The sequence below is a fragment of the Cryptomeria japonica genome, chromosome 10 (genome assembly GCF_030272615.1).
Source record: "Cryptomeria japonica chromosome 10, Sugi_1.0, whole genome shotgun sequence".
Lineage (NCBI taxonomy): Eukaryota > Viridiplantae > Streptophyta > Pinopsida > Cupressales > Cupressaceae > Cryptomeria > Cryptomeria japonica.
Window position 1 is genome coordinate 43827990 of NC_081414.1, and position 24829 is coordinate 43852818.

The window sequence follows — 24829 nt, forward strand, 5'->3', positions numbered from 1 at the left end:
TGAACCGTTGATCATGAGAGATAGAAACACTTGTTATCATAGCTACGAAGCAGATATGTCGGGCACATGTTATCATGCCACATAATCCCATAATCCCATATATATGTCACAATCCTATTGGTCCATGTGCTTAGTGTCATCTTCACCATGTGCCACGTCTGCAGGTGGGGTTGCAGAGTTCGGTTGGGCGAGCACTTTTGGCTAATCACGCAACTGCGCAATGATTACAACTATCGATCTCGAAAAATATGCACAAGGAAAAAAAACTTTAGACCATGGCGACAAGATGGCTAACGTGCAAGGCCGATCACAACGAATAAAAAGGGTCAAGTTATAACTAAAGGAAACAGAACCTGCTACAACAAGTCAATGACCGATTATAACAAAAAAAAACGGATCGAACAATGAACACTAGGGTTTAGGGTTTAAGGATTGAGGTTGTAGCCATGAGACTTTAAACCAAACATTTTCAGCACTAAAGCAAAATTTTGCACATCCCAACACAAGTTGAAATATTGTGTATAAAAATTTTGAAAAAAGCTTTAGTATAAATCTAAAAGATCTAAAATTCATGGTAACATTTTCTTGATTGCAAAGTTTGGATCTTTTGGTTAATTAAAAAAAAATATGTTATTTAAAAAATATATGTTATTTAAAAAAATATATTCTATTATTGAAATTAGACTAAAATATAAGAACTAAACTTATTTGTAATAATTTTTTAAAAAATTGCTCTATTTTTAAGAGCTCAATAAATCATTACTTATTAAAAATTCATCAAGATCATTGGAATTTTTGTAGTATCCATTTTAAAATGGCCATTTAATATTAATGTAAGCACAAATATAACTAACAATATTTGAAGTGTTTCCTAGGAAAAGGTGCGGAAAAAAACCAGCTTATGTTCGACCTATAATCACCTATAAAACAAAGACAAACCTACGTATTTCCTCTTATGTTAAGCACTTGCATTTCAATGACAATTCGTTCAATTTGGCTTTAAATTTCTCAATTGCTGCATTGTCATTCTCATCTAGCCATTCCTCGACAATATTTAGTGCCCCACTGATATCATCTGCAACACGTATCTGCATTGTTCCCCTGTTCTTGGCCTCCATCAGCCTACTTTTCATGTTGCAAATATAACATTCTAGAGTGTTTTTGGCCAAATGCTTCTTAGCCATTTCTTCATCCTCTTTATGAAATATGTGTGCATCAGCAACCATTCTATCTATCTCCTCCTTACAAAGTCTCTCACGCTCATTTGTAACAGTAATTTGATTGTTTCTCCCTGTTCCCACATCCTTGGCAGAGGCTGTAAGAATTCCCTCTTCATCCACTTTAAAGAAAACTCTTATCTTAGGCACCCCACACCGGGCAGGTGGAATCCCATCGAGGACAAATTCGCCAAGCAAATTATTGTGTGCATCCAAAGTTCTCTCGCCTTCATAAATTGGAAAACTTACACTTGTCTGATTGTCAAATCTTGTGGTGACAGAAGACTCTTTCAAAGTAGGAATGGGAGTATTGCGGGGCACTACTACTTTCATGATGCCATCGTCGACTGAAATTCCAAGACTCAAAGGAGTGACGTCCATCAAGACTAAGTGAATGTTTTCCTTGTTGAGTACAGCTGCCTGCAAAGCTGCACCATAAGCAACTGCCTCGTCTGGATTTACACTTTTGCAGAGCTCCTTTCCCTCAAAGAATTGACTTACCAACTCCTGAACCTTGGGTATACGCGAAGAACCTCCTACTAATACAATGTCGTTTATTTGGTGTTTGCTAAGCTTGGAGTCTTCCAGGCATTGCTTCACTACTTGCATGCATTTGTCAAATAGGTCAGCGTTGAGCTCCTCAAACTTGGCTCTTCTGATCTTTGTGTGGAAATCTTGCCCTTCATACAGGCTATCTATGTCAATTACAGTTTCTACCGCCGAAGACAAACTTCTTTTTGCCCTCTCGCACTCTGAGCGTAGTCTCCGAAGAACTTTGGGATTTGTACCAATATCCATTTTATACTTTTTGTTGAACAGCTGAACACAATAATTGAGCATCCTGTTGTCAAAATCCCCACCTCCCAAATGCATGTCCCCTCCAACAGCTTTTACTTCAACCTTACCTCTTTCCACTGTAACAATAGATACGTCAAAGGTACCTCCTCCAAGGTCGAAAACTAGAATGTTTCTTGTTCCTTCCTCCAATGCATCAAAGCCATAAGTTATTGCTGCAGCCGTGGGTTCATTGATGATCCGCATGACATCAAGCCCTGCAATCTTACCGGCATCTTTAGTTGCTCGCTTCTGTGAATCATTAAAATAAGCAGGCACGGTAATTACAGCTTTCTTCACACCACACTGGAGGTATTGCTCTGCTATCGTCTTCATTTTTACCAATACCATGGACGAGATTTCCTCAGCCGCAAATAGCCTTTTCTCACCTTTATAAGTCACTTCAACCATAGGCTTGTCATTCTTACCGGGAATCACAGTGAAAGGCCACAATTGTTTGTCAGACTGCACAGAAGGATCATTGTATGTTCTTCCAATGAGTCTCTTGACATCAAACACAGTGTTGGTAGGATTAGTTGAAATCTGAAACTTGGCAGCATCTCCAACAAGTCTTTCATCGGGGGTGAAAGCAACCATGGAGGGAGTGGTTCTGTTTCCTTGGTCATTAGCAATAATTTCAATTCTGTCATGCTGCCACACTCCCACACAGCTGTAAGTTGTCCCCAGATCAATTCCAATAACCTTATCTTTGGCCTTCCTGTCCATGTTATATTCTGCATGAATGTAAGAATAGTTTTTAGAAAATTTGCAGTTAATGTAATCACAGGAAACTGCTATTTTCAATTCCTAGATGAAAAATTTTAAGAACAGAATGCAACCTTAAACATAGTGCAAGAGCTTTATAATGTGAAAGGAAGAGGCAGAGGACTGAGGAGAAAACAAAAGACTATTACAGAGAACAAAAGAACATAGATCAACCCAAAAAGAAATGTATCGATATATATTTCAAAGACATAAGGTTTAATGATATAAGACAGAGCTGCTGCTCTGTGTTGTGGACAGAAAAATAAGAAAAAGAGAGACACCTGTTCGTTGACTGCTTCAAACTGTTGATGTGCTCTCGTACAACTATGATAAAAGACTTTAAAACCTGCGTATATGCCCAGCAAAGAGAGCAATAAATGAAACGATTAGTTACAATTAAATGAGCATCGTCAATCGAAGAGGAAAAGTGTGAGAATGAAGATTTTGCAATTAATTCTCATTTGAATGTCTGGATAGAGAATGAGGAGGAAGGCAGTTATGGATCTGAGCTGGTGATAGAAATCCCGCAAGCTTGAATGGACGAACAAAACAGGCAGGGAGAATATGAATGGTCTTTAGCATTCATCTAAATTTCTTAATTGTTGGAATTTTCTTTGAACATAAGCTGGATCCTGATTTGTATGAATGTCGCCTGGTATTTGTTTATTGAATAAACTAATACAATCTCGAATCCCGATAATACTGAGGGAAATAACTAAGAAAAGGCATGGTAAAATGAGAACTATTGCATAGTTAATTAAATTGAGTGAAGAAAACAGAGAAATGACCTAAAAGACAGCTCCCACATATATAAGTAAACCACATTTTATATTTTCATTAATGATTCCGACAAACAGATAATCAAGTGTCTTCATCCAAATCCAAGATGCATTAAACCAAACATCAATGGGTCGTTAAAATGAAATGCATGAAAATCCAATCAGGAGGGCTCGTCAGGGTAAAAATCTCCTTTGAGGGTTTGCATTGTGCAGGGTCATTTTATAATAAACATATTCTATATTTGTTGTTACGAATTCAAAAGATCCACATCTCATAACAAGTTTCAGCCCAACAAAGCTGTGGCGGAAGCTGAATAAGCAGAGGAGAAATGAAACAAAACAGAGCAAATAAAAACAGAGGTAAAAGAAACGTTGCTAAATAAATAAATAAATAAATAAATAAATATATATATATATATATATATATTCACACAAATCTAATTTATAAAACATAACTGCTGCTTTTTTATTTCATACACATTAAATCAGAACATATATTCCTCTGTTCTGTGCTTCAAACAGCAATATACTTGTAATCTGTCTTACTGAGCACCCATTAAACTGCCCCTGTTCTGGCCATAATACTTCTGTTCTAGCTGCAGCAATTTTAAACTTCTTCTCATTTTCTTGTCTTCCTCTAAAAAATAAATAACTAGGGGAAAGAACTGAGTATTGAGCGCATTCCAATTCTTGTGATAGAAGTTGTTGATTTAATTTTCAATACTTGCTGATTTAATGTTCAACCTTTGTATAACATTGCACCAATAGTTGTATGATAAGTACCAATAATTGAATGAAATATACCATTTGTTGTGAAAAGTAACCAATCATGTGATGCTACATCAACTGCACAAGTATTGGGGCCCTTTTGCACACCTATTGGTTTCACTTTTTTTTTGGGCTGTTTTGGACACCTTGGCAAAAAGCATGCTGATGTGGCCCTGAAACCTTAGTTATAAGTAGGGGACTTGCCAAGTAAGCTGCTGTACAAAAATCGGAGTGATTTGAAATTTCCACGTAAGATTTTGAGAAACGCGAAGTTAGGGTGCACAACTACTGAGTCCTTTCCCCTAGACTATACGTATATACACAGCTAAACTAAGAACAGCTTTAACAAATATATTAAATGCACTGACAGGATATACATACAAAGTCTACAAGAAAGATTATAAAATGGGTTATTTTTAAAAAACACTATCTGCAGCATGGAAGCCCATACGTATGTGATGGTGAAGAAGAAATCACAGCTAAAATGTACTACTGAGGAGTAAATGATGGTTGTTGGTGATTATTTCCAACATGTTTTGATTTGTAGAAATGGTTGCAGTTATCAATGCACTATCCTAAGCTGACAGTTTTCAAACAAATTGTCATTTGGTGGACACCATATTATGTGGTTTTGGAAAAAGATATTGGTATTATTATAATTGCCGAAACAATTATCTGCCACTACAAAGGCTCCTGCTGCCATCTGGGCTTATTGTTATGATATTCATGCACGATTGGATTTCGTGAAGGGGCTTGGTCTGTTTTCCCCTTTCGAAGCAGAATAAGGGCATCTGTGCCATTTATGGGTAAACTTGTGAATTTTGTGTGTAATAGAATTTCAGCCTAACCTATGCCTTGTGTAATGCACTATAGTAAGGGGGCAGAGTTTTTGAAATTTTATTTTGCTGCTTCTCGCTTAGGGGCACTATATCCCACATGAATGCCCATTGACAGTATCCTCAAAATTGTGAAATGATGCACTAGGATTTTAGAGAGGATATCCATCCCAAGGCACACTTCTTTTCAAATCATAAAGCTTCACTTTGAGGAAACTAATGTGATAACACGAACTGAACAGGCTTCCATTTTTTTTCACATGTGATAAGTTGTGAGAGATAAAGAGTGATAGGGGAAAGTGAAATCAGCCATGGTGACTGCGAAATCAAGTATTGTCAGGGGCAAAATTACAACCATCAGTCGTGCAGGCTCATTTCAAACATGGTTGAGTAAGTCAGAGCCCTTGATTTAGTGTAGACTAAAAACCCATTAGGGTTTTAAGGGAGAAACAGAGGCCAGATGAGAGGAGAAGTGAGATTACCAGATATGACAGCAAGGCTAAGAGCCTAAAGGGGATTAAGTTGCATACAAACAGCGATGCAGGCCTGCTCCAATTATTTGGGGGAGAATTTGAATGGTTTGGTGTAGTAATACCTTTCGAGCTCTAAATGAAGTCCACAAAATAAAATAAAATCTATGTATTTGTGATGAAAACTGTTTCATGAGCATTTATAGGGATTTAATTTACAGGTTTAGAGAAATTTCTGCATCAATTTGCGGCTCAAAAAGTGATGAAAATCACATTAAAAAACAAGTAAATGCAATAGTTGCTCTCAAAATAAAAAATCGGTGATGCACGCGTAAACAGCTTGCTAAGGACCATAGCATACACCTTTTCCGAGCGCAACTGAACAGCTACCTACATAATCTTAGCAGTGCTGCAAAAGTAATGTGAAAAATAAATGAGAGAGAAAAGTAAGATTACCTTTTATAAGTCTGCAGAATTCTCCGTGAATGGCTTTCCTCTGCAATAAAAGATGATGAGGGTATAACAAGCCGAGTCTGGACTTAGAAGCCGAGTCTGGATTTAATTTTTTTCCCGCTCATAATAATTGAAAATTTTTTATTAGTTAATTATCTCATTCTCTCTCCCCAAAATAAATAAAATGAATATTGTATTTATTTCTTTAACTATACATTTAATTAAATTCGCCTATTCTACATCATCAATCTAATTTAATCCTTTTCACTTTAATAAATAAAATGAGTATTGCATTTATTTTTTTAAGTATGCATTTAATTCTCTAAACTATTTCATGAGAGAGAGGGGGGAGAGGTAGAGAGGTGAATGAGGGAGAGAGGATGAGGTAGAGAGAAGTAAAGAGGGAAGTAGGGAGGGAAGGAGAGGTAGAGAGTGGGGAGAGAGATATAAAGAGATACAAAAGAGAGGAGAGGTGAGATAGACATAAATAAAGAGGAAATGAGGAAGACAAGAAGAGGTAGAGAGATAGGTCTAGAGAGATATGGAGATCTAAAGAGGGACAAAGATAGAAGGAGAGAGAGGAAGAAAGATAGGTCTAGAGCTCGAAGAGGGAGAGAGATGTTGGGCTTAAGGTATCTCAACCTCAAAGTCCTAATATGATGTTAATTGTTGCATATATTGTTATATCCCATGTTTCTAATTTCCTATTGTCACATCAACTTTGTGGGACCTTTTTGTGAGGGGGAATCCTACATGGAAGGTAAGACTATGACATGGATTCCTAAGTTAAAGGAAGTTGGTGCCCAATTAGGGGTCCTAAATTTTAAGGGACTAGTGTCATAATATTCTATGTTGGGACTATGATGGTTTCCCATTATGACTATGACAACTACTAGTTCAGTGGAAGAATCATGGAGAGTTAATGCTTGGCAACTAGCATTTATGGTGGAGTTCACTTTTGACAAGTGGTGTGAGGTAAAGAAGGCACCTATTCTTGGTTATGACAGTTTATACATTGAACATGCATTGCATTAGGCTAGATGGTTGTTATGGATGAGATAGGTGTTAGTGTTTTGGAAATTGCTATGTGCAACGTGTCATGGAAATGGCAATTCGTTGTTTTTGACACCACTTACCTCTTACTTGTGGGATTTAGATTTTGGAAACCATGGGCATCTACCTTTTTCATGTTGAGCTCTATAAATATTTTAATGCATTATTGTATTTTATGAGATATCTTTATTATTTTTTGAGATGTTGTTATGTTGTTAGAATTATTTCAAAATTATTTGTTGTTGTCACTATTCATGTAGAGCATTGGCTCGATGTATTGTATTGTATTGCTTAGTTATTGTAATACAATTGAGCTTTGTGTTTGGAGTGTGGGTTTTTTCTTGAAAGACTTTTGCCATGTAAATGCAGTCTTATGGTTTTATTTGTTTAAATCTGAAATATATATGCACATCTAATCTATAACTATTTGAGGGTTTGTAAGAAATTTTTGTGCATTCATGCTTCTCTTTGATTAGCATTGGAAGCATTATTCCGCACTCAACTTTCTTTCAATTGGTATCATAGACTAGCCAACTTTGTTATCTTTGTTGTGTAGAAGGGTTTTTGTGTTGACCTTGTTTCAATAGGAATTTTATAGAAAAAAAATTGTAACCTTGTTGCAGTTGTGAGATGGCAAGCACATCCAACAATGTGTGTGTGTGTGTGTGTGTGTTGGGTGAAAATTTTGTAAACTCGAGAGAGCTTACAAAATGTGGGTTTCACCGCAATATGTGAGACAATATCTCTTAGAAGGAAAGATATGGTCCCTCCTACTTGTAAGGGAAGGCTCCCCCTTTGTACCGCAAACTATATCTAGTATTATCCTATATGCTAACTTTACACTAATCTAGGATGATACAATTACTTTACTCTCTTTTTTCAAAGTAAGTATCTACCCAATTCTCTATTTAGAATAGAGCATCAAAATAATTTTAACTTGCAGTAATCTTAAGAATCTATGCTAATTGAGAGCAAAGTGTCCATAAGAGTACAAAGCCTCCCGTTGCTCCCTTTTTCTGAAAATAACTTTGCAGGGACGGGAAAGTAACTACAAAGCTCAAAGTCTTCTTCTAATTATTGGCCTATCAACCTTTTACAAATGACTCTTTTTTCTTACAATAAACTTTCAAGTACAATCAAGCAGAATAAACCAAGAAGCTCATGAAAGATCAAAGACTTTCCATGACTTCCTTTAAAGCTTCAAGAACAAAGATGACATAAGTGTAGCTCAAAAAATTCAACATACACTTCACCTTAAATGCACAAATGTAGAAGGTAAAAGCGACACAAAGACTGCAAAATATCTCTTTGCTTGAGCATGAAACATTAGCTTCAAACGTGATAAGTAGCTCAAAGACTACAAGATCAAGTTTGAGAACATTACACTAATGATAAACTGTGAGATTATGCTTGAAGCACTGAAGATCAAAGAGACCAATAGATAGCACAATAACAAGAGAGACAAAATATTTGATGAGAATAAACTGTATTCTAATCAAGATGCAAAAGAGACCAACTGGATCATCAAGAATTACATACAATGTATGATGAGCCTGCTTATAAAGGCAAGGCTAAGAGATAAGAGAGCACACAATGATGACATGTGGCTCAATGAGATGCAAGGGTAGGTAGGGGTAGGTAGGAGAGAGTAAAATATTCCACATGAGGTAGATCACCCACCAAAGGTGGAATTATCACCCCACAATAAGTGGATATGATAAAGTAACAACAATATCACACCATAAAAGGTGGAATTTCTCCTACATACACACTCCCAATGTATGCACATCTCCCTAAGTGTCTCATATGCAAACTACAATGTGGTGCATGTACCTAAGTAAACTTAAGTAAAGTGTAATTATATCCAAGATGAATAAATAATTACACCAACATAAACACAATAAGCAGCTCAAAGACTACAAGATTGAGTTTAAATATCTTTCAAATAACACCACAATACTCACAATCAACTCGGAATAATGTCATCACATTACAACTTGTTCCTGTTGAACACAATGTACCACTGAGAGGGGGGTGAATCAGTGGTTCCTAAAATATTTTTCTTTTAAACCAAGCCTTGAGTACCGGTTAACAACCTAAACACTAAACAATCAAACCGGTAAGATAAGAGTGGATATCAAAAGAGTCAAATACACAAATGCATAGCCCACAACACCAGATGTACGAGGAAAACCCAATATGGGAAAAACCTCAATGAGAAATATTGTTGGAGTCTACTGCTCCAATCCAACCTCACAATAAAACAATAGATTACAATGATTTAGGGAACCAACCCAAGGAGCACCAACCCCTGCACCAAGAACCAACTCAGTGTATGTGATGAAATACAATTTTAACACAGTGATAGCATCTAGTTGCAAATGATTTTTGCAACACCTAATCAATTGATTTTTGTCGGTTAACAACCTCCTCTTCTTCATTGGTTCTCACACTATCGGTTATCTAATTACACTCTCTGATCACTCACCAGTTACTCCTAGCCTTTCTTCTCTCTCTCTCAGCCTCACACTTCACAATGTCACTCTTGGATGCCTTCCTAACGAATCACTAATTGTCGATTTGTTTGACTGTTAGAACTACAACAGTTTGTCGGTTACTCCGTCTCTACCGGTTAGACCCTCTCACCAGTTCATCCTGCTAACACACACTGTAACTCTCTGAGAAATAACTCTAAGGTAGATAGTCTTTCTTCTTGCTCAGGCTCTCTTCTCTCTCACACCTCGCATCCAGCATCAACTGATTTCAGTCTTGAGCTAAAATATTTATCTTTTAGGGTTCCCGCCAAAGGCTGCATTCAAACGGTGTCATGTTAGGTTTTTCCTTCACCAACTCGATTTGTATTAGATTTGATCCGATCTATTTTTCTGGAATGGTGATCTGCATCACACCAAACAGCACTGCCATCTCCTCGCTTTTCGATGTGCATTTTCTATTTTAGGATGTCTATGACATGCTTTTTTGCATTTCTCTGTCAATCACCATTGATGTCTCGACTGTTTCCTTCGACAAGTGGGTACAAAGACCAGATCTTCTTGCAAGGTTAGTTTAATCATCTTACCACCTTGTCTTCCTTGAGCTGCAACATTCTGCCATCCTTCCATGATTTTTGAGTCCTTCATTAAAGTCGACCTGCTTGTTGACTACTACGTCGATGAACACTTCACCGACCTCTGCGTGCTAGCCACTTGGTTTCCACCTGTCATCCTTGTCAACATCCACCTATGCTTGGTTTGCTATGCTCGGTTTGCTATGTCGGTATGACATCCTTCACTGACCAAGATTGACTACCGATTCAACTCACCTTACTAGTATAACCTAACTTCATCAGTGGTCCATCATACCTGTTGAACTCTTCTCTATTGGTGGATCAACTTGGCCTTCCATCAAACATGTCGGTCCAACTACTCAGTCCATTTACTGGCAACATTAAATGTCTCTATGTATACTGGTTCACATCCTTCAGTTCTTCTTTTTCTTGCTTGCTTTGCCTTGCCAATGGTCCTACTTTACCGGTAGATGATGCATTTCATGTGTACCAACAACATGCTTTTATATCTTCCTACATACATATGGATTGACATCATCATGTCTTACTTCCCCATACCGGTCACCACTACTTACTCATTGATGACCATGCCATACCAGTTGAGATCAATGACAACCTAATGCCAACAATGCCAATAGTTCCAACACAAATATTGAAAGCAACTTGTCTCTTTTATTGATTGCAATTTGATTTACAGCTAAAAACAAAGTTTTAGAGTGCTTCCCAAACCAACAGAGTTTTGTTGCATTACCCAAAAGATTGAAAAAAGATCCTTATTACAATGAAAATCCTCATATATATAGAGGAGAGGTGCAACATGAAACTAGGAAAGTTATAACTAATTTGTGACTAAGTCAAAGGTAGAGTCCTATTTGACTTAGAACATGTGCATTCCTACATGTGTACTAGTGCATACATAGAATGACACTTGAGGTGTCAATTGAATTTACAAAATGCCACTGCACTAGAGATGCATAAAAATTACTAAGTGTTTGGATCTCCACCTTGAACATCATCATCTCCATTTTTCTTCAAGAAATCTTCATATTGTTGCAAGGTAGCTTGTATTTCAAAGTCATCTGGTTCCAGTGTGCGGAATTTGGCATTTGGAGTGGAGTCTAGTACGAATTTGAAGAATTCCAATAGTTGGACTGTAAAAAAAACCAAAAAATTGCAAGGAGGGGTTACTTTGGTGCAATTCAGGTTTATAAACCTGATTTACACCAAAAGGGTGACTTTGGTGCAAATTTGGGTTATAAATCCGATTTACACCAAGAAGGGGGGACTTTGGTGCAAATTGGGGTTGTAAACCCAATTTACACCAAGAAGGGAGATTTTGGTGCAAATCGGGGTTATAAACCCAATTTCCACTAAGAAGGGGGACTTTGGTGCAAATTGGGGTTATAAACCCGATTTATGCCAAAAAATAAAAACTAACTCCTAAAAAGAGAATTTGACAGTTTTTTAGAATTGATAAATTGAGACTCGAATCAAGATGATTTCTCGAGAGCCTGACTACACATGAGGGGGTTTGACAAGAACCTCGACATGAGTTCTTAGAGGGTATGGGCTTTGAAACAGATAAATTTTGCAGGGGTTATCCCATAATTTTGAGCAAGCCAAAATTGAGGATAACAATATATATATATATGGAAATATTTAATGGTGACAATTTCGAGTTGTGGAAATTCAAAATAGAGGATATCCTCATGGATATGGATATATGGGCTATGGTTTCGTAAAAAAAACCTATTGCTACACTACAAGTTGATTGTGATTTAATGGATCAGAAAGCTAAGGTTTTGATAAGACTCTATTTGGTTGATTCAGTGCTCCTGAATATCCATGAAGAGAAGACTACAATTGTAATTTGGAAGAAACCTAGAGATAAAAATTATCAGGGGAAATCTTTGGTCAATAATTTGTTCCTAAGAAAGTCTTTTATATTCTTTGAAGATAGAGAAAGGAGGATTCGTTGTAGATCACTTGATTACATTCAATGTAATTGTTGTCAATTGGCTCTATTAGTTTGAAGATTGATGATCAGGACAAGTGTGCATGTTTTTGTTATGTTCTTTGTCGAACTCATGGGATCACCTGGTTATGGTTGTTGGAAGTACTACAACCACTTTCAAAGATGGAGGATGTGGTTTCCTCACTATTGTCTAAAGAAATGAGAAGGAAATATTTTGAGATGGCTAAGTATGCCCTAGTTGCTCATGGTAGATCAATGGAGAAAGGAAAGAAGAAGGACAAGAAATCTAAGTCTATGTCTTTCAGGAGATCTAAGTCTCCTAGAAAGTCCAAGTGAAAAATATTGACAGTTTATTACCAATTTTTACATTTTTGGGGAAAAAAATCAGGCCCAACAACGACTCTAGATTAATCGTGATCAACTGTGACTATTTCCAAATTATTACTTCTTTGATTTAATCTTGATAAAGAAAATGGGGGTTGAATATGCAAAAAAAAGAATTTTCAATTGATTGATATGGTTGAAAGGGAAGATTACCCATTGTTTGTAGATATTTTGGAGGTGAGAACCACGTGGAAAAAAATTGTTTGGAGAAGAGGAACAATGAAAGACAACCATTCAACCCTAAGCCAAAAAGGACTAAGAAAGGAAATGTAGATAAACATAGCTTTGTGGCCACCTCCAGACAAGTGAAATCAAGTGTATGGGTAAAAAATAAAGCCAAAAATAAATATAGAGTTAGGGGGCACAGATACTTTGGTTCAAACTCTAATAAAAACAAGATTTTAAATTTAGAAGTTTCTTGATTTTTATGAAGGAAAGAATTCAAACCAAGAAATTACCATCGACAATAAAACAAAACTACCAATTCTAGGAACAAGGACTACTAGTGTAACAAATAGAACCTTGAAAAATGTTTATCTAGTTGAAGGATTAGGAGTGAATCTTATTTCAGTGTTTAAAATTTTTCAAGTTGATATGAGTTAGTTGTCATTGTTGATCAGTTATTGTTAAAGATATAAAATATTCAAGAATATGGTTGCTATTGGTAGAGTGCTTATAAAGAGAGTCTCTTTAAATTTGTTAGCTTTGTTGAAGATGGTCATTCTCCCATGATTTTATTGCTTAGAGTGATTACATGTCAAAAATTTGGCATACTAGACCTAGACATACAAATTATAGCAAATTACAAAACATGTTTAGAATAAATATGGTTAGAGGATTAACAAAAACATTATCTTTTGAAGGTGTATGTTAAGGATGTGTGTTAGGTAACACCATCAAAATCCTTTTGATTCAAGAAAAGAATGGAGAAACAATCATCCACTCCAACTCATTCAGAATGATTTATGTGAGCTAGGCTACCTTCCATTTCAAATGCAAAGTACCTTCTCACTTTTATTGATGAGTATAGTAGACTAGTATGGATTTATTTTCTTTAAAAGAAAAATGAAATATTCGAGGTATTTCAAAAGTTGAAGGCATTAGTTGAAAACTAAAGGAGAAGAATAATTAAACACTTAAGAACAAACAATGGGGGTAAATATTGCTATGCACGTTTGAATCATTTGTGAAAAATATGGTATTAAAGTACAAATAATGGTTCCATATACCCTTTAAAAAAATGGGGTAGTTGAAACGATGAATAAAACTCTTTTAGAAATTGCTTGTGTATGTTGCATTTCAAAAGTTTGCATAATAAATTTTGGTGTTTGGTTGTCTCTTATGCTGTACAAATTGTGAATAGAATCCCCACAAAAGCCCTCACAAATATCACCTCCTAAGACTTGCATGGAGTGGAAGAAATCCTCAAATTGGGTATTTTAAAGTATTGGGTGTATTGCTTGGGCCCACATCTCAAAACAAAACATAAAAAAGCTTGAACCAAAGAGTCATAAATGTTTGTTTATGGAATACAACCCAAAGTATCAAAAGCTTATAGAATGTATGATTTGGTAACAAAAAAAAGATCTTTATTACCAAAGATGTAAAGTTTGATGAACATTTACAACTTATAGCCACAACTAATTTCCACACTTTGTATATTCTACAAAGATATGGAAACTCCATTGATGGTGTTGATAAGTGCACTAGTACTAATGAAGAGAATGCTATTTAAAATGAAACAATTAGTGCTTGTGATCAGCTATTTTCTACATGTAGTGATGGTGAAGAAGACCTTGTAGTTAGAAAGAAGATAAAGAGTGTTGAAGAGATATACTATAAACAAGCCTTGAAGATCCAAGGAAGGAATGGTGGTGCTCTCATGGAAAAAGTATTACAAATAAATGATCCAATCTCATATGAGCAAGCTATAAATGAGGAATATGATGCATTACAAAATTAAAAAACTTGGGAACTTGTGCCTCTCCTCAAAGGTAAGTACGTTATTGGTTGCAAATGGGTTTATAAAGCAAAATTAAAATTAGATGGAGTTGTAGAAATATGTGTTGATTATAAAGAAACATTTTCTCTTGTCTACAAAATGAGTACAATTAGAATATGTTTTTTTGGTGTAAGGACCACCATAATTCATGATAATATAATTCATAAATTACACATCAACAAGCATACATTAATGCCATGTGTTCAAATACACAAGATAGAGACATGCAATTACATTTTGACATATAAGTCAAAGTATATAAGCTACAAATCACATGAAACATATAACTTTATAATAGATCACATGATCAAATACAATGAATACACAATGTACCAAACATGGAGGCCACCATTATAGGAACTCCTGACACTTGTCTCCCTTGCACACATCATGGGGGATAACATTGTTGGAACACGTTTCCACCCTACCACGAAGTACTTACACTTCCCCGAAATCTTTCATGACATGAAAGATACCCAGCCCAACACAAGGAAGACTAGCAATGTGATACTAGCAAGAGTAATGGAATTTGTGCAACATGATGTATCCACATTCTCACACTAATGTAACAATATCATGGGCATGCAAGATGCATATATGTAACTGTATACACATAAAAATGGCTATGAGTGATTAAATAAATATTTTATATTTATTTAATATTTATTCTTCTATTAAATAGTTAATTTGAAAAGATTAATTTATTTAATTCATTTTATGTCTTTTTATTAATTAATTTAATTGAAATATTTTATTAATTAATTCATCTATCCTATTCCTCTAATTAATTAAATATATAATATTTAATTATTCTTCTAATCAATTAATTGAATATCTAATATTAAATTATTCCTCCAATCATTTAAATATCTAATATTTAATGGTTATTCTTCTATCCTATAGTCTCAAATATTAAATAATTTCTAAATTATTTAAATCCCTTATCCAACTCACCTTCCATCTCCACTTCATCTTTCCTTTGCCAACTCATCAATCATGTGGCTAAAGATATTAATATTTCTTAAATATTAATTCATCATTTATCTTCAACCTCCAAATTTAATGAAATATTGTGTCGGTACACATATTTCCTAACCTTCTTCTATATTCCCTCCAACATCCCTACATCTTAGGAAGGACTTGAGTCCACTTGTCCTCTCATGCCTAAATCTTCTCCAACTATCCCTAGATTCCCTCAGTCAGCAACCTAGTTAAGGTGAGATGAGTGGCACTTGTCTTCTCCTTCTCCCTTTCTCTCAACCTTCACCTTTGCTCGCAGCCATCCAAATCTGTAGATCTTATCATGACCGTTGATCTAGGCCACATCATCTTATCCTCTCAAAGTCTATTAAATCAGGAGTTTGAGTTGAGAAAGAGTTAATCTTCAAGTGAGTTTTCAAGCTAACCATTTGTGAAAACTTGTGCATCTGTGAGTTTTAATCTTGAAGCAAATAGCATAATCATTTAACACAATCATTTAGCATAGTCATTTAGCATTGCATATCATAGTATCAGTTAACTATCAGTTATCAATCCATTCTTCATATGCCATCTTGGAAGCTATCAGTGCTTGTCTAAGAGCACACCATCTGCAACCGGGAACAGTGGAGTTAGGACACAATGACACTTAAATCACGAAGGTAATAATAGTGTTTTTATTTTATATCAATTTCATGTAGTTTCATTGGTTGAGTTTGGATTTCCTATAGCATTTCCTTTGTATTATGTGAAACTAATATGTTGCAGGTAGTATTCTGATGATGAAATTCAAGTCGACACATTTTGGCACCCACCATGGGGCTTAGAGCCTCGCATATTCTTTCTAATATCCTGTCTAATTCTTGCAAAAAGAAAATTTAACGCATTTGTAATATAAATTCACATCTGTGTGAGTTCTGACAATGCCTTTATTTGATAGGTTAGCACTTTTGTCCTACAGGTTAGCGCATTTGTCATTTAGGTTAGCGCGTTTGTTTGTAAATCAACGCATTTAATCTTTAGAACAATATTTTTGTCCTTCAGGTTAGCACATTTGTTAGTTTGGTTAACGCTTTTGTCAGAGAATTCCTGCTTCTTAGTCCGCAGAGCAGCATTTTTGTGTTTTATGTCAGCGCTTTTGTCCTTTAGGTTAGTGCTTTAGAGGTGAAAGATAGCGCATTTGTTAGGATAGCGCTTTTATTTGCAGCTAACATAATTTTCTTGCAAGTCCGAAAGTCCAAGAACTTAAATTTTTCAAACTATTGACATGCATGTGCAGGATTGTTTTTAAAGCAAATTTCATACATTTCCTCGCCTAGTTAATTAAGAGTTCTATTTTGGAAAGTAACACATCATTTCATGCTCATTTAGCTTGACTAAGGGGGATAAATTAACAACATTTGCATTTTGAGTGACTTCTTTAAAATAGTTGCACATAGATTTTAGAAGGCTAAAATGAACTTGTGTTTTCCGTGCTTGATGAAGTAGTAGGTAAGTATGCTCTCACCATCATACGGTGATCAGAAAACCAGACCTACTTTCTTTTATGTATAACTTTTAGAGGGCATGCCTTCCCGAGCTGCCTTGAGGGGGGCAGTGAGAGGGGAATGACCTAAAGTGGAAATGGGATAATACTGAGTCCTTCCAATCCACTCTAAATAAATCGTGTTTGTGACGAAAGTCACAAGCAACATGTGCTGATAAGTTCATAGCGACACTATGTTTCCCCATAAACCCTATGGAGCGTAACCTCTATAGGCTAGGAACCTTCTGTATTTACAGAGCTGAAAGTTCCGCATGTATGGCCAGATGAACGGAAGCCTTTACTAAAAACCACTTGTACTAGTTTCCAAAATCCTTCTAATTGTTGGCACAAGAGGTCGGACCTCTGAAGCAGCTCACACACATACAGTTCTTAGTAGAGATATAAAGTTTTCCATGCAGAGTTTTCATGGAAACTGGTGCTTGGCTGCCCTAGAGAAGTGAGTGCTGAGGGTGGAGCCAGTGGGGTCAAGCATCTAAATATCCACTTTGAATAGCGTAGCCTCAGGGGAAACCCCATGTGAGACTCAAAAAATATTGTCTCAGTCTGCTATAGGATTTGTACTTGCTTATGCATTTTGTTTTTCAAATAAATTGTGTCTTCTATGTCTATGACATGTTCAAAATGGTAAAAAATTGAAGAAAAATCATCATCTAAAAATGAGTGAAAATCCAACAACTTGCTGAAGGACTTGAGGAAAATCCTTGAAACATAATTAGAATAGCGCTTTCAAGCAACAAAATAGTGCTTTTATCTCATAAGTTAACACTCTTTGCCACAAGAGTTAGCACAAAGGCTTTTTCACATCTAAAAAGTATATCAAACCAAAATTTCAACATCAGTATCAAAACATTTCTTGAGTAGATTTGTATCTAAACTATCACACATTTTCAAACTAGTTCAATAACTGGGTCACTAATCCAACATGCTATTTCTGAAAGGTTTCCATAAGCATAAACATTCAACAAGCTATTGATTCAAACATTTTAAGTGCAAAAATCAACATCATTGTCAAGTTTCTCATCAGGATATATCAAATCCTCTATCACGAAGCTTGACCAATTCATTTTGTGTTCATTATCTTGGTTATATCTTTCCTATTTTGAACCTAGGTCATATCAAAATCAAAATTGCACCAACTTTGGAATCAAACAAACTTGTAAACTATCAGATGCTTATATGACTTTTAAGTATCATCTTAAGAAAAGAAAACTTAGTTATAAAGCTACTCAGAAAAGAATAAGGTTCTTGTATATCAATCGCAAGATCTTATTAAAACATAGGACATTCCTACACTGTTTTCGTCACTATTTACGTGGCTGCGGGATAGAGTTTGATGGAGAAATTTTGCAAGGACGTTCTTTTCAACAAAGAGACACTTTATCACAACGAACAAACAATAGTGGTAAAATCAACAAAGCATATCTTCCTAAACCAATAATCACTTATTGAGTTGTCCTTTGGAAACTTCAAATTTTTGAAACAATCACATGCCAGTTTGGACTAGAGCTTAATACGAACAACTTAGAAAACAAAAAAAAACAAATGGAGGAAGAAGATAATCCGATATTCCAAACTTTTGGGTATACCACTGTTGACAAAGAAGCGGTCAATAACACCATTAGAGACCTTGAGCAAGATTTCAAATTTGATAGAGTAATGGAAAAATTATTGGCAAAATAAAAAGAGAAATATCTTTTGATGTTGGCAAAATCAGAAGCTAAATTGCCACAAGACTTTAACATAGAAAGCTTGAAACAAGATGCGGAGGCAAGTAACACCCAAAACAAGATGATCTAAACAACGAAGATGTAAACAAATAAAGTCATGAAGAAACATGAAAAGAACATGATGACACAAGAAGAGAGCGAAGTGATAAAAGAACTTACAAAGAAATAAGGAGAAACTATATGGATAATCCGTTATTAAACCTTACTCAATAAATGCAAACTCTACAACAATAGATACAAGATATGCAAAATGGAACAAGCTCCAAGAAGTATTCATTGGAAGATATCTACCCATATCCTTTCGATAAAAAATTGAATATGGTACACCCTAAATATGGCAAATACGATGGAAAATCTGATCCTCGGGATCACATTAGGGAGTTTTGTACTATGAGTATGGAATTTGCACACGACGAAACTTACCTGATGCGTATTTTCCCTAGGAGTTTAAATGGATAATCAATGGAATGGTTTTCCAGATTAGCATCCGGAATCAAATCTTTTGAAGAACTCATGAATAGATTTATTTCACAATACTCCTACAATGTAAGGAATGAGATAACAATGCTGGATTTATGCAATGTTAAACAAAAGAATGGTGAATCTTTTATGATCTTCTTGCAGCGATGGAAATGGATGTTTAATAGGTATCCAAGAGATGTACCTAATCAAGAAAAGATGAACATATTCATTGATAATCTTATCAGTGAAATGAGTTATTGACTAAAAATGTAATGTCCTCCCTCCTTCGCCAAGATGATTGAGAATGATCTGAAGATAGAAAATGCGATGGTAAAGAAAGGAGAGCTAAAACTTTACAACAACAACAACAATGGCAACAATGACAAACCCAAGTTCTGGTCAAAGAATAGGAATGCCATCAACGGAGGAAATGACGACAATAGTGCTACAAAACAACAACCAATTTTTAATCTATCAAGTCAAATCCCAAACAATAACAATCAAGAAAGCAATAAAACCAAGTCTTTCTTCTCCAATCCTCGTAGGAAATTCACAAACATTGGAGAACCATTAGAATCAGCTTTAAAAACTCTTCTTGCAAACAAACTGATTATTTTACCAGAAGTAAGAAGTTATGAACCACAAGTAAAGCATAATTGGTGGAATGACAATCATTTTTGTAATTACCATCGAAATAAAGGACACTAAACAAACGATTGTCAGATATTGAAACACCTTATCCAAGATCTAATCAATAATGGAACTATCATAGTGGATAGCCATAAGACAAATGAATCACACCTAGCTTTCAAAACTTCACTTCCGAATTATGACAATGGTGAACAATACCAATTAAAAGATGACAAAGGAAAAGCCAAAGTGAACTACACTTATACATATGATGATGTGATAAATGTCATCATTGTTAAAGATAATCCACCTTCAAAACCAATCAATGTCATTACGAGAAGAAAAGCAAAGGTCACCTTTCCGGGTATAACAAAAGACTCAACATCCACTTCACAACAATACAATTTAGTAGAGCAATTACAGAGAATACTCGCTCAAATATCAATTTTGGAACTTCTCAAAGTTTCACCTATGCATAAGGAAATTTTGGAAAAAGATTTAGTAGAAATGACAGTTTTAAAAGACTTGGATGTGGATCAATTCCAAAACATGGTGGGGCACCTTATAGCCCCTCATTGCTTATCATTTTCGGAAAATGATGACGCGTCCTTGCAACATCCTCACAATGCTCTTTTACATGTTGAAGTCACCATTAATAAAACTTGTGTCAAACGCGTACTCATAGATGGTGGAGCGGGCTTCAACATTTGTGCATTAAGTTTGATAAAAGCTTTGGGATATTCAGAAAATTCAGTAGATCCAAAGAAGAAAATAACTATTAAGGCTTATGATGAAGCAAAGCATTCTTCTAAAGGAACTGTGGTGTTACCAATTAAAATAGGACCTGTGGAAAAGAATACATTATGTCAGGTTTTAGATTTGAACATCTCTTACAACATTCTTCTGGGAAGGCTGTGGATTTACAGCATGCAAGCAGTTCCTTCTACATATCATCAATGTGTAAAATTTCCTCATGAAGGACAAGAGGTCACTATAATTGCAGACTCTAGCCAATATTGCAATAATCTGAAGCCAACACAAGATACAAGAGTTCCACATAACAGAGAATCAGTATATCCTACCAAAGAGATTCAAGAAAAGTTATGGGAAACCTTTGAGAAAAAGCTCAAATTGAATGATGAACAAATGGGAAAATATTCTTTGCATAATTTTCCACTTTCACCTAAGTCATATGGAAAGCCTACAAATATCCAATCAAAGACCTCAGAGAAATCAAAAGACATGTTTAACGAAGCATTTGCTAGAGCTGGAACACTTGAAGAAGAAACCAAAGACAAGGACATTCTTGGTTGGTTGTACAAAGATGAAAATGAAACTATAGCAACTGTTGCAGAAATCAATATTCCCATAGAACAATATGGCAATGGTTATAAGATCATGCAAAAAAGGGATATGAAGGAAAATGACCAATTGGTAAGTGACATCAAGGTATTTCATAACCTATTTGTCCTCACTCGCAATCTAAAGAAGATAAATCAGGACTTGGATATCTAAAATCAAATCAATAGCAACATAATCATCAACAACCAAAGTGGAGAAAGAAATCAGTCTCTAAAGAAGAAAAATGGCAAGAAAAGCTACATCAAGCAGCATTAATAGTAGCCAATAAGCAAAAACAAGAAGAACATGAGAAACAAGAAGAGGAGATTGCAATCAAAAGAAAAGAAGAATCTTGTCAACAGGTTCAAGGAATATGAGAAAGTGCAAAATATGAACAAGATATTCCAGAAGCAGTGAAAATCGAGATGGTAGAAATCAAGGAAATTTTTGCACCATACAACATTCCTGTGTGGTATAGTGGTATAGTCCTAGATAATGGTTCAAAGACAGATTCAAATGAATATGAATGGGGTCCAGATGTCCCATCTAGTGTATCAAGTGAAGAAAAAAATAAAGAGCAAGCAGCTATCACAAAGGAAGACTTGTCTATTACAAAATAAAAGATGGAGTTAGAAAGAAGACAAGAAGAACTCAGAATCCAGAGAAAAGAGGCATATACAAGACAACAAAAGAAAGGGGATGACAAAGACAAAGAAATAACGCCATAAGAAGTACAAACAAATATGGATCAAGCATCTGGAAATATCAGATTTCTATCAAATAAAGAGCAAGATGTACCAAGGTATGGTAGAACCGTAGAATAACTAAGAGATAGTCAAGTAAGATTGACTATTAGTTCAGAAGAAGCTGAGTTTGAAAGAAGACAAAAGCTAGGAAAATAATTATCTATATCATGTACACAAGTATGTCAACTTCAAAATGCAAATGAATTTATTGAAAATAATCAAGAAGGAACTTGTAGTACTAAAGACATGTGCGTTGATATAATCCATTTGTTTAAGGGACAAATGTCAGATGAAGAACCATTTGAGTGTGAACTACAAAATACTAATACTGATTTTGTTAGAACTAATTGGAGAACACTTGGGAGAGACTATCCTCAAGATCATTCTATCTATGGCATTACCTACTCTATGCCAAATTATGACCATTATGTTATGAACTTTGAAGCACCTAGTGATGACAATGATTATGATTTACCCCTTCTTCATCTTGAACTAATTGATTGGGATAATCTAGAAAACCCTGAATTAGATGTCTTTTCCAATGCTCATGACTTAGTTGTATATCTTAATGTTGTCGAACCCATAACACCTAAGATATCTTCCATTATAGAATCAAGTAATGTTTCTTACAGTCAAGAGAATGCCAAACTTTCCAGTCGCAAAATTAAAATAAAACAAGGAAAGAGACCTACTATTGAAAACCATTTCATGGCAACACTAGATCAATCAAAAGGGAAAATAACAGATGTATCTGACGGTGAAAACCTCTTGGAGACGCCAGAAGATGGAAAGTTTGACATTCTCCTTGCATATTTTCAGGAGAGATCTACTATTCTAAGAGAACCAACAGAAGCAATAAACATTGGCACATCAAAGGATCCCAAGATACTTCATTCTGTTGCCTCATTATCAGATAAAGAGAGGAAAGAATACATAGAATTCTTCATACAAAGACAAATAAATTTTGCTTGGTCCTATGCAGACATGCCAGGACTTAATCCAGATCTTATAATGTATCATCTTAATGTGGATTTAAAAGAAAAACCAGTTAAGCAAAAGTTAAGGAAGATGCATCCACACATCGCTCTTCTTGTAAAAGTTGAGCTAAAAAAACTATTAGATGTGGGTTTCATAAGACCTGTTGCATATCCAAAATGAGTTTCAAGCATTGTACTAGTGTCAAAGCTGGATAAAAGCATAAGAGTCTGTACCAATTTCAGAGATTTGAACAAAGCATGTCCCAAAGATGATTTCCCACTACCCAACATTGATATAATTGTAGACTTATCAGCAGGGCATGAGATGTTTTCATTAATGGATGGCTTCTTAGGATACAATCAAATAAGAATCGCCCCTGAAGATCAAGAAAAGACAACATTCACCTGTGTATGGGGTACTTATTGCTGGAATGTTATGTCATTTGGGCTTAAGAATGCAAGAGCAACTTATCAAAGGGCTATGACAACAATTTTCCATGATATGATGCATACATTTATGGAAGATTATGTAGATGATATACTTGCAAAATATCATACAAGACAAGAACATTTGAACATCTTAAGCAAGATCTTTGATAGGCTAGAAAGATATCAGTTGAGATTAAATCCAAAGAAATGTGCATTTGGAGTAACCTCTGGAAAACTTCTTGGGTACATTATATCAGCCCGTGGAATTGAAGTAGATCCTGAAAAGGTCAAAGCCATCATGGAGATGGCACCACCTAGGAACATAATTCAATTGCGATCTTTACAAGGAAGATTGCAATCAATCAGAAGATTTGTCTCTCAATTAGCAGATAGATGTCATCCATTCACTCATCTTTTACATAAGAATGTTCCATTCAAATGGGATCAGAAATGTGAAGAGGATTTTATGCAAATCAAAGAATATCTCATGAACCCTCCAGTATTGGTATCACCAATCAAAGGGAAACCATTGTTTCTCTATATCTCGATGACAAACATATCATTAGGCGCTCTCCTAGCTCAACATGATGAAGACGGAAAAGAAAGAGCAGTGTATTACATTAGTAGAGAACTTGTCGGCTATGAACTAAATTATACATCAATAGAGAAGTCATGTCTAGCAGTTGTATTTGCAACTCAGAAGTTGCGACATTATATGCTGACTCATTCTATGAAACTAATAGCAAAGATAGATCTAGTTAAGTATTTGCTGAACAAGTCAACTTTGAACAGGAAGACTAGCCAAATGGGTTATGATACTAAGTGAATTTGATATAGAGTATGTTGATCAAAAAGATATCAAAGGATAGGTCATTGTTGATCAATTAGCTGAAGCACCTTTACAAAATGACATGCCATTGCACATTTGAATTTCCTGATGCAGACATTCTGATAGTAAGTACAAAATTCTGGGAATTGTACTTTGATGGTTCTTATACACAATATGGCTCAAGCATAGGAATTTTATTCATCACACCTTAGGGACACACAATTCCAAAATCATATAGACTATGGTTTCCATGCACAAATAATACTGCAGAATATGAAGCATTGACTATTGAGCTCAAAATGGCTATTGAATGGAATATGAAGGAAGTACATGTCTATGGTGATTCACAACTTATCATCAACCAAATAAATGATGATTATCAAACTAAGGATGACAAGTTCATGCCCTATAAATAGCTGGTAGAAGAGTTTAAAGAACACTTTGAAGAAGTATGGTTCACTCAAATCCCAAGAAATGAGAACAAAGTAGCAGATGCAATAGCTACAATAACATCTCTCTTGCAGAATCAAGAGAATCAACAGCGTTACGAATTCCTCGTGG

The 24829-nt window shown here is 35.3% G+C and overlaps 1 protein-coding gene across 7 annotated transcripts in view; it reads right to left on the reverse strand.

Moving 5' to 3' along the window:
- Positions 1-803: 803 nt before the first annotated feature.
- The window catches only part of LOC131055711 (heat shock cognate 70 kDa protein), a 33209-nt gene continuing 9183 nt past the window's right edge, over positions 804-24829 (reverse strand). For 2 of the 7 annotated variants that reach the window (XM_057990115.1, XM_057990116.1), the window contains 2 exons: positions 3098-3162; positions 804-2785 (listed from right to left, as the gene is read on the reverse strand). In XM_057990115.1, the coding sequence (XP_057846098.1) occupies positions 954-2777 (1824 nt within the window). In that variant the 5' untranslated portion in view covers positions 2778-2785; positions 3098-3162 and the 3' untranslated portion in view covers positions 804-953. Of the gene's footprint in view, positions 2786-3097; positions 3163-6125; positions 6228-24829 lie in introns of those variants that run through there. The other 5 variants (XM_057990118.1, XM_057990119.2, XM_057990121.1 and 2 more) reach the window with 4 other exon arrangements.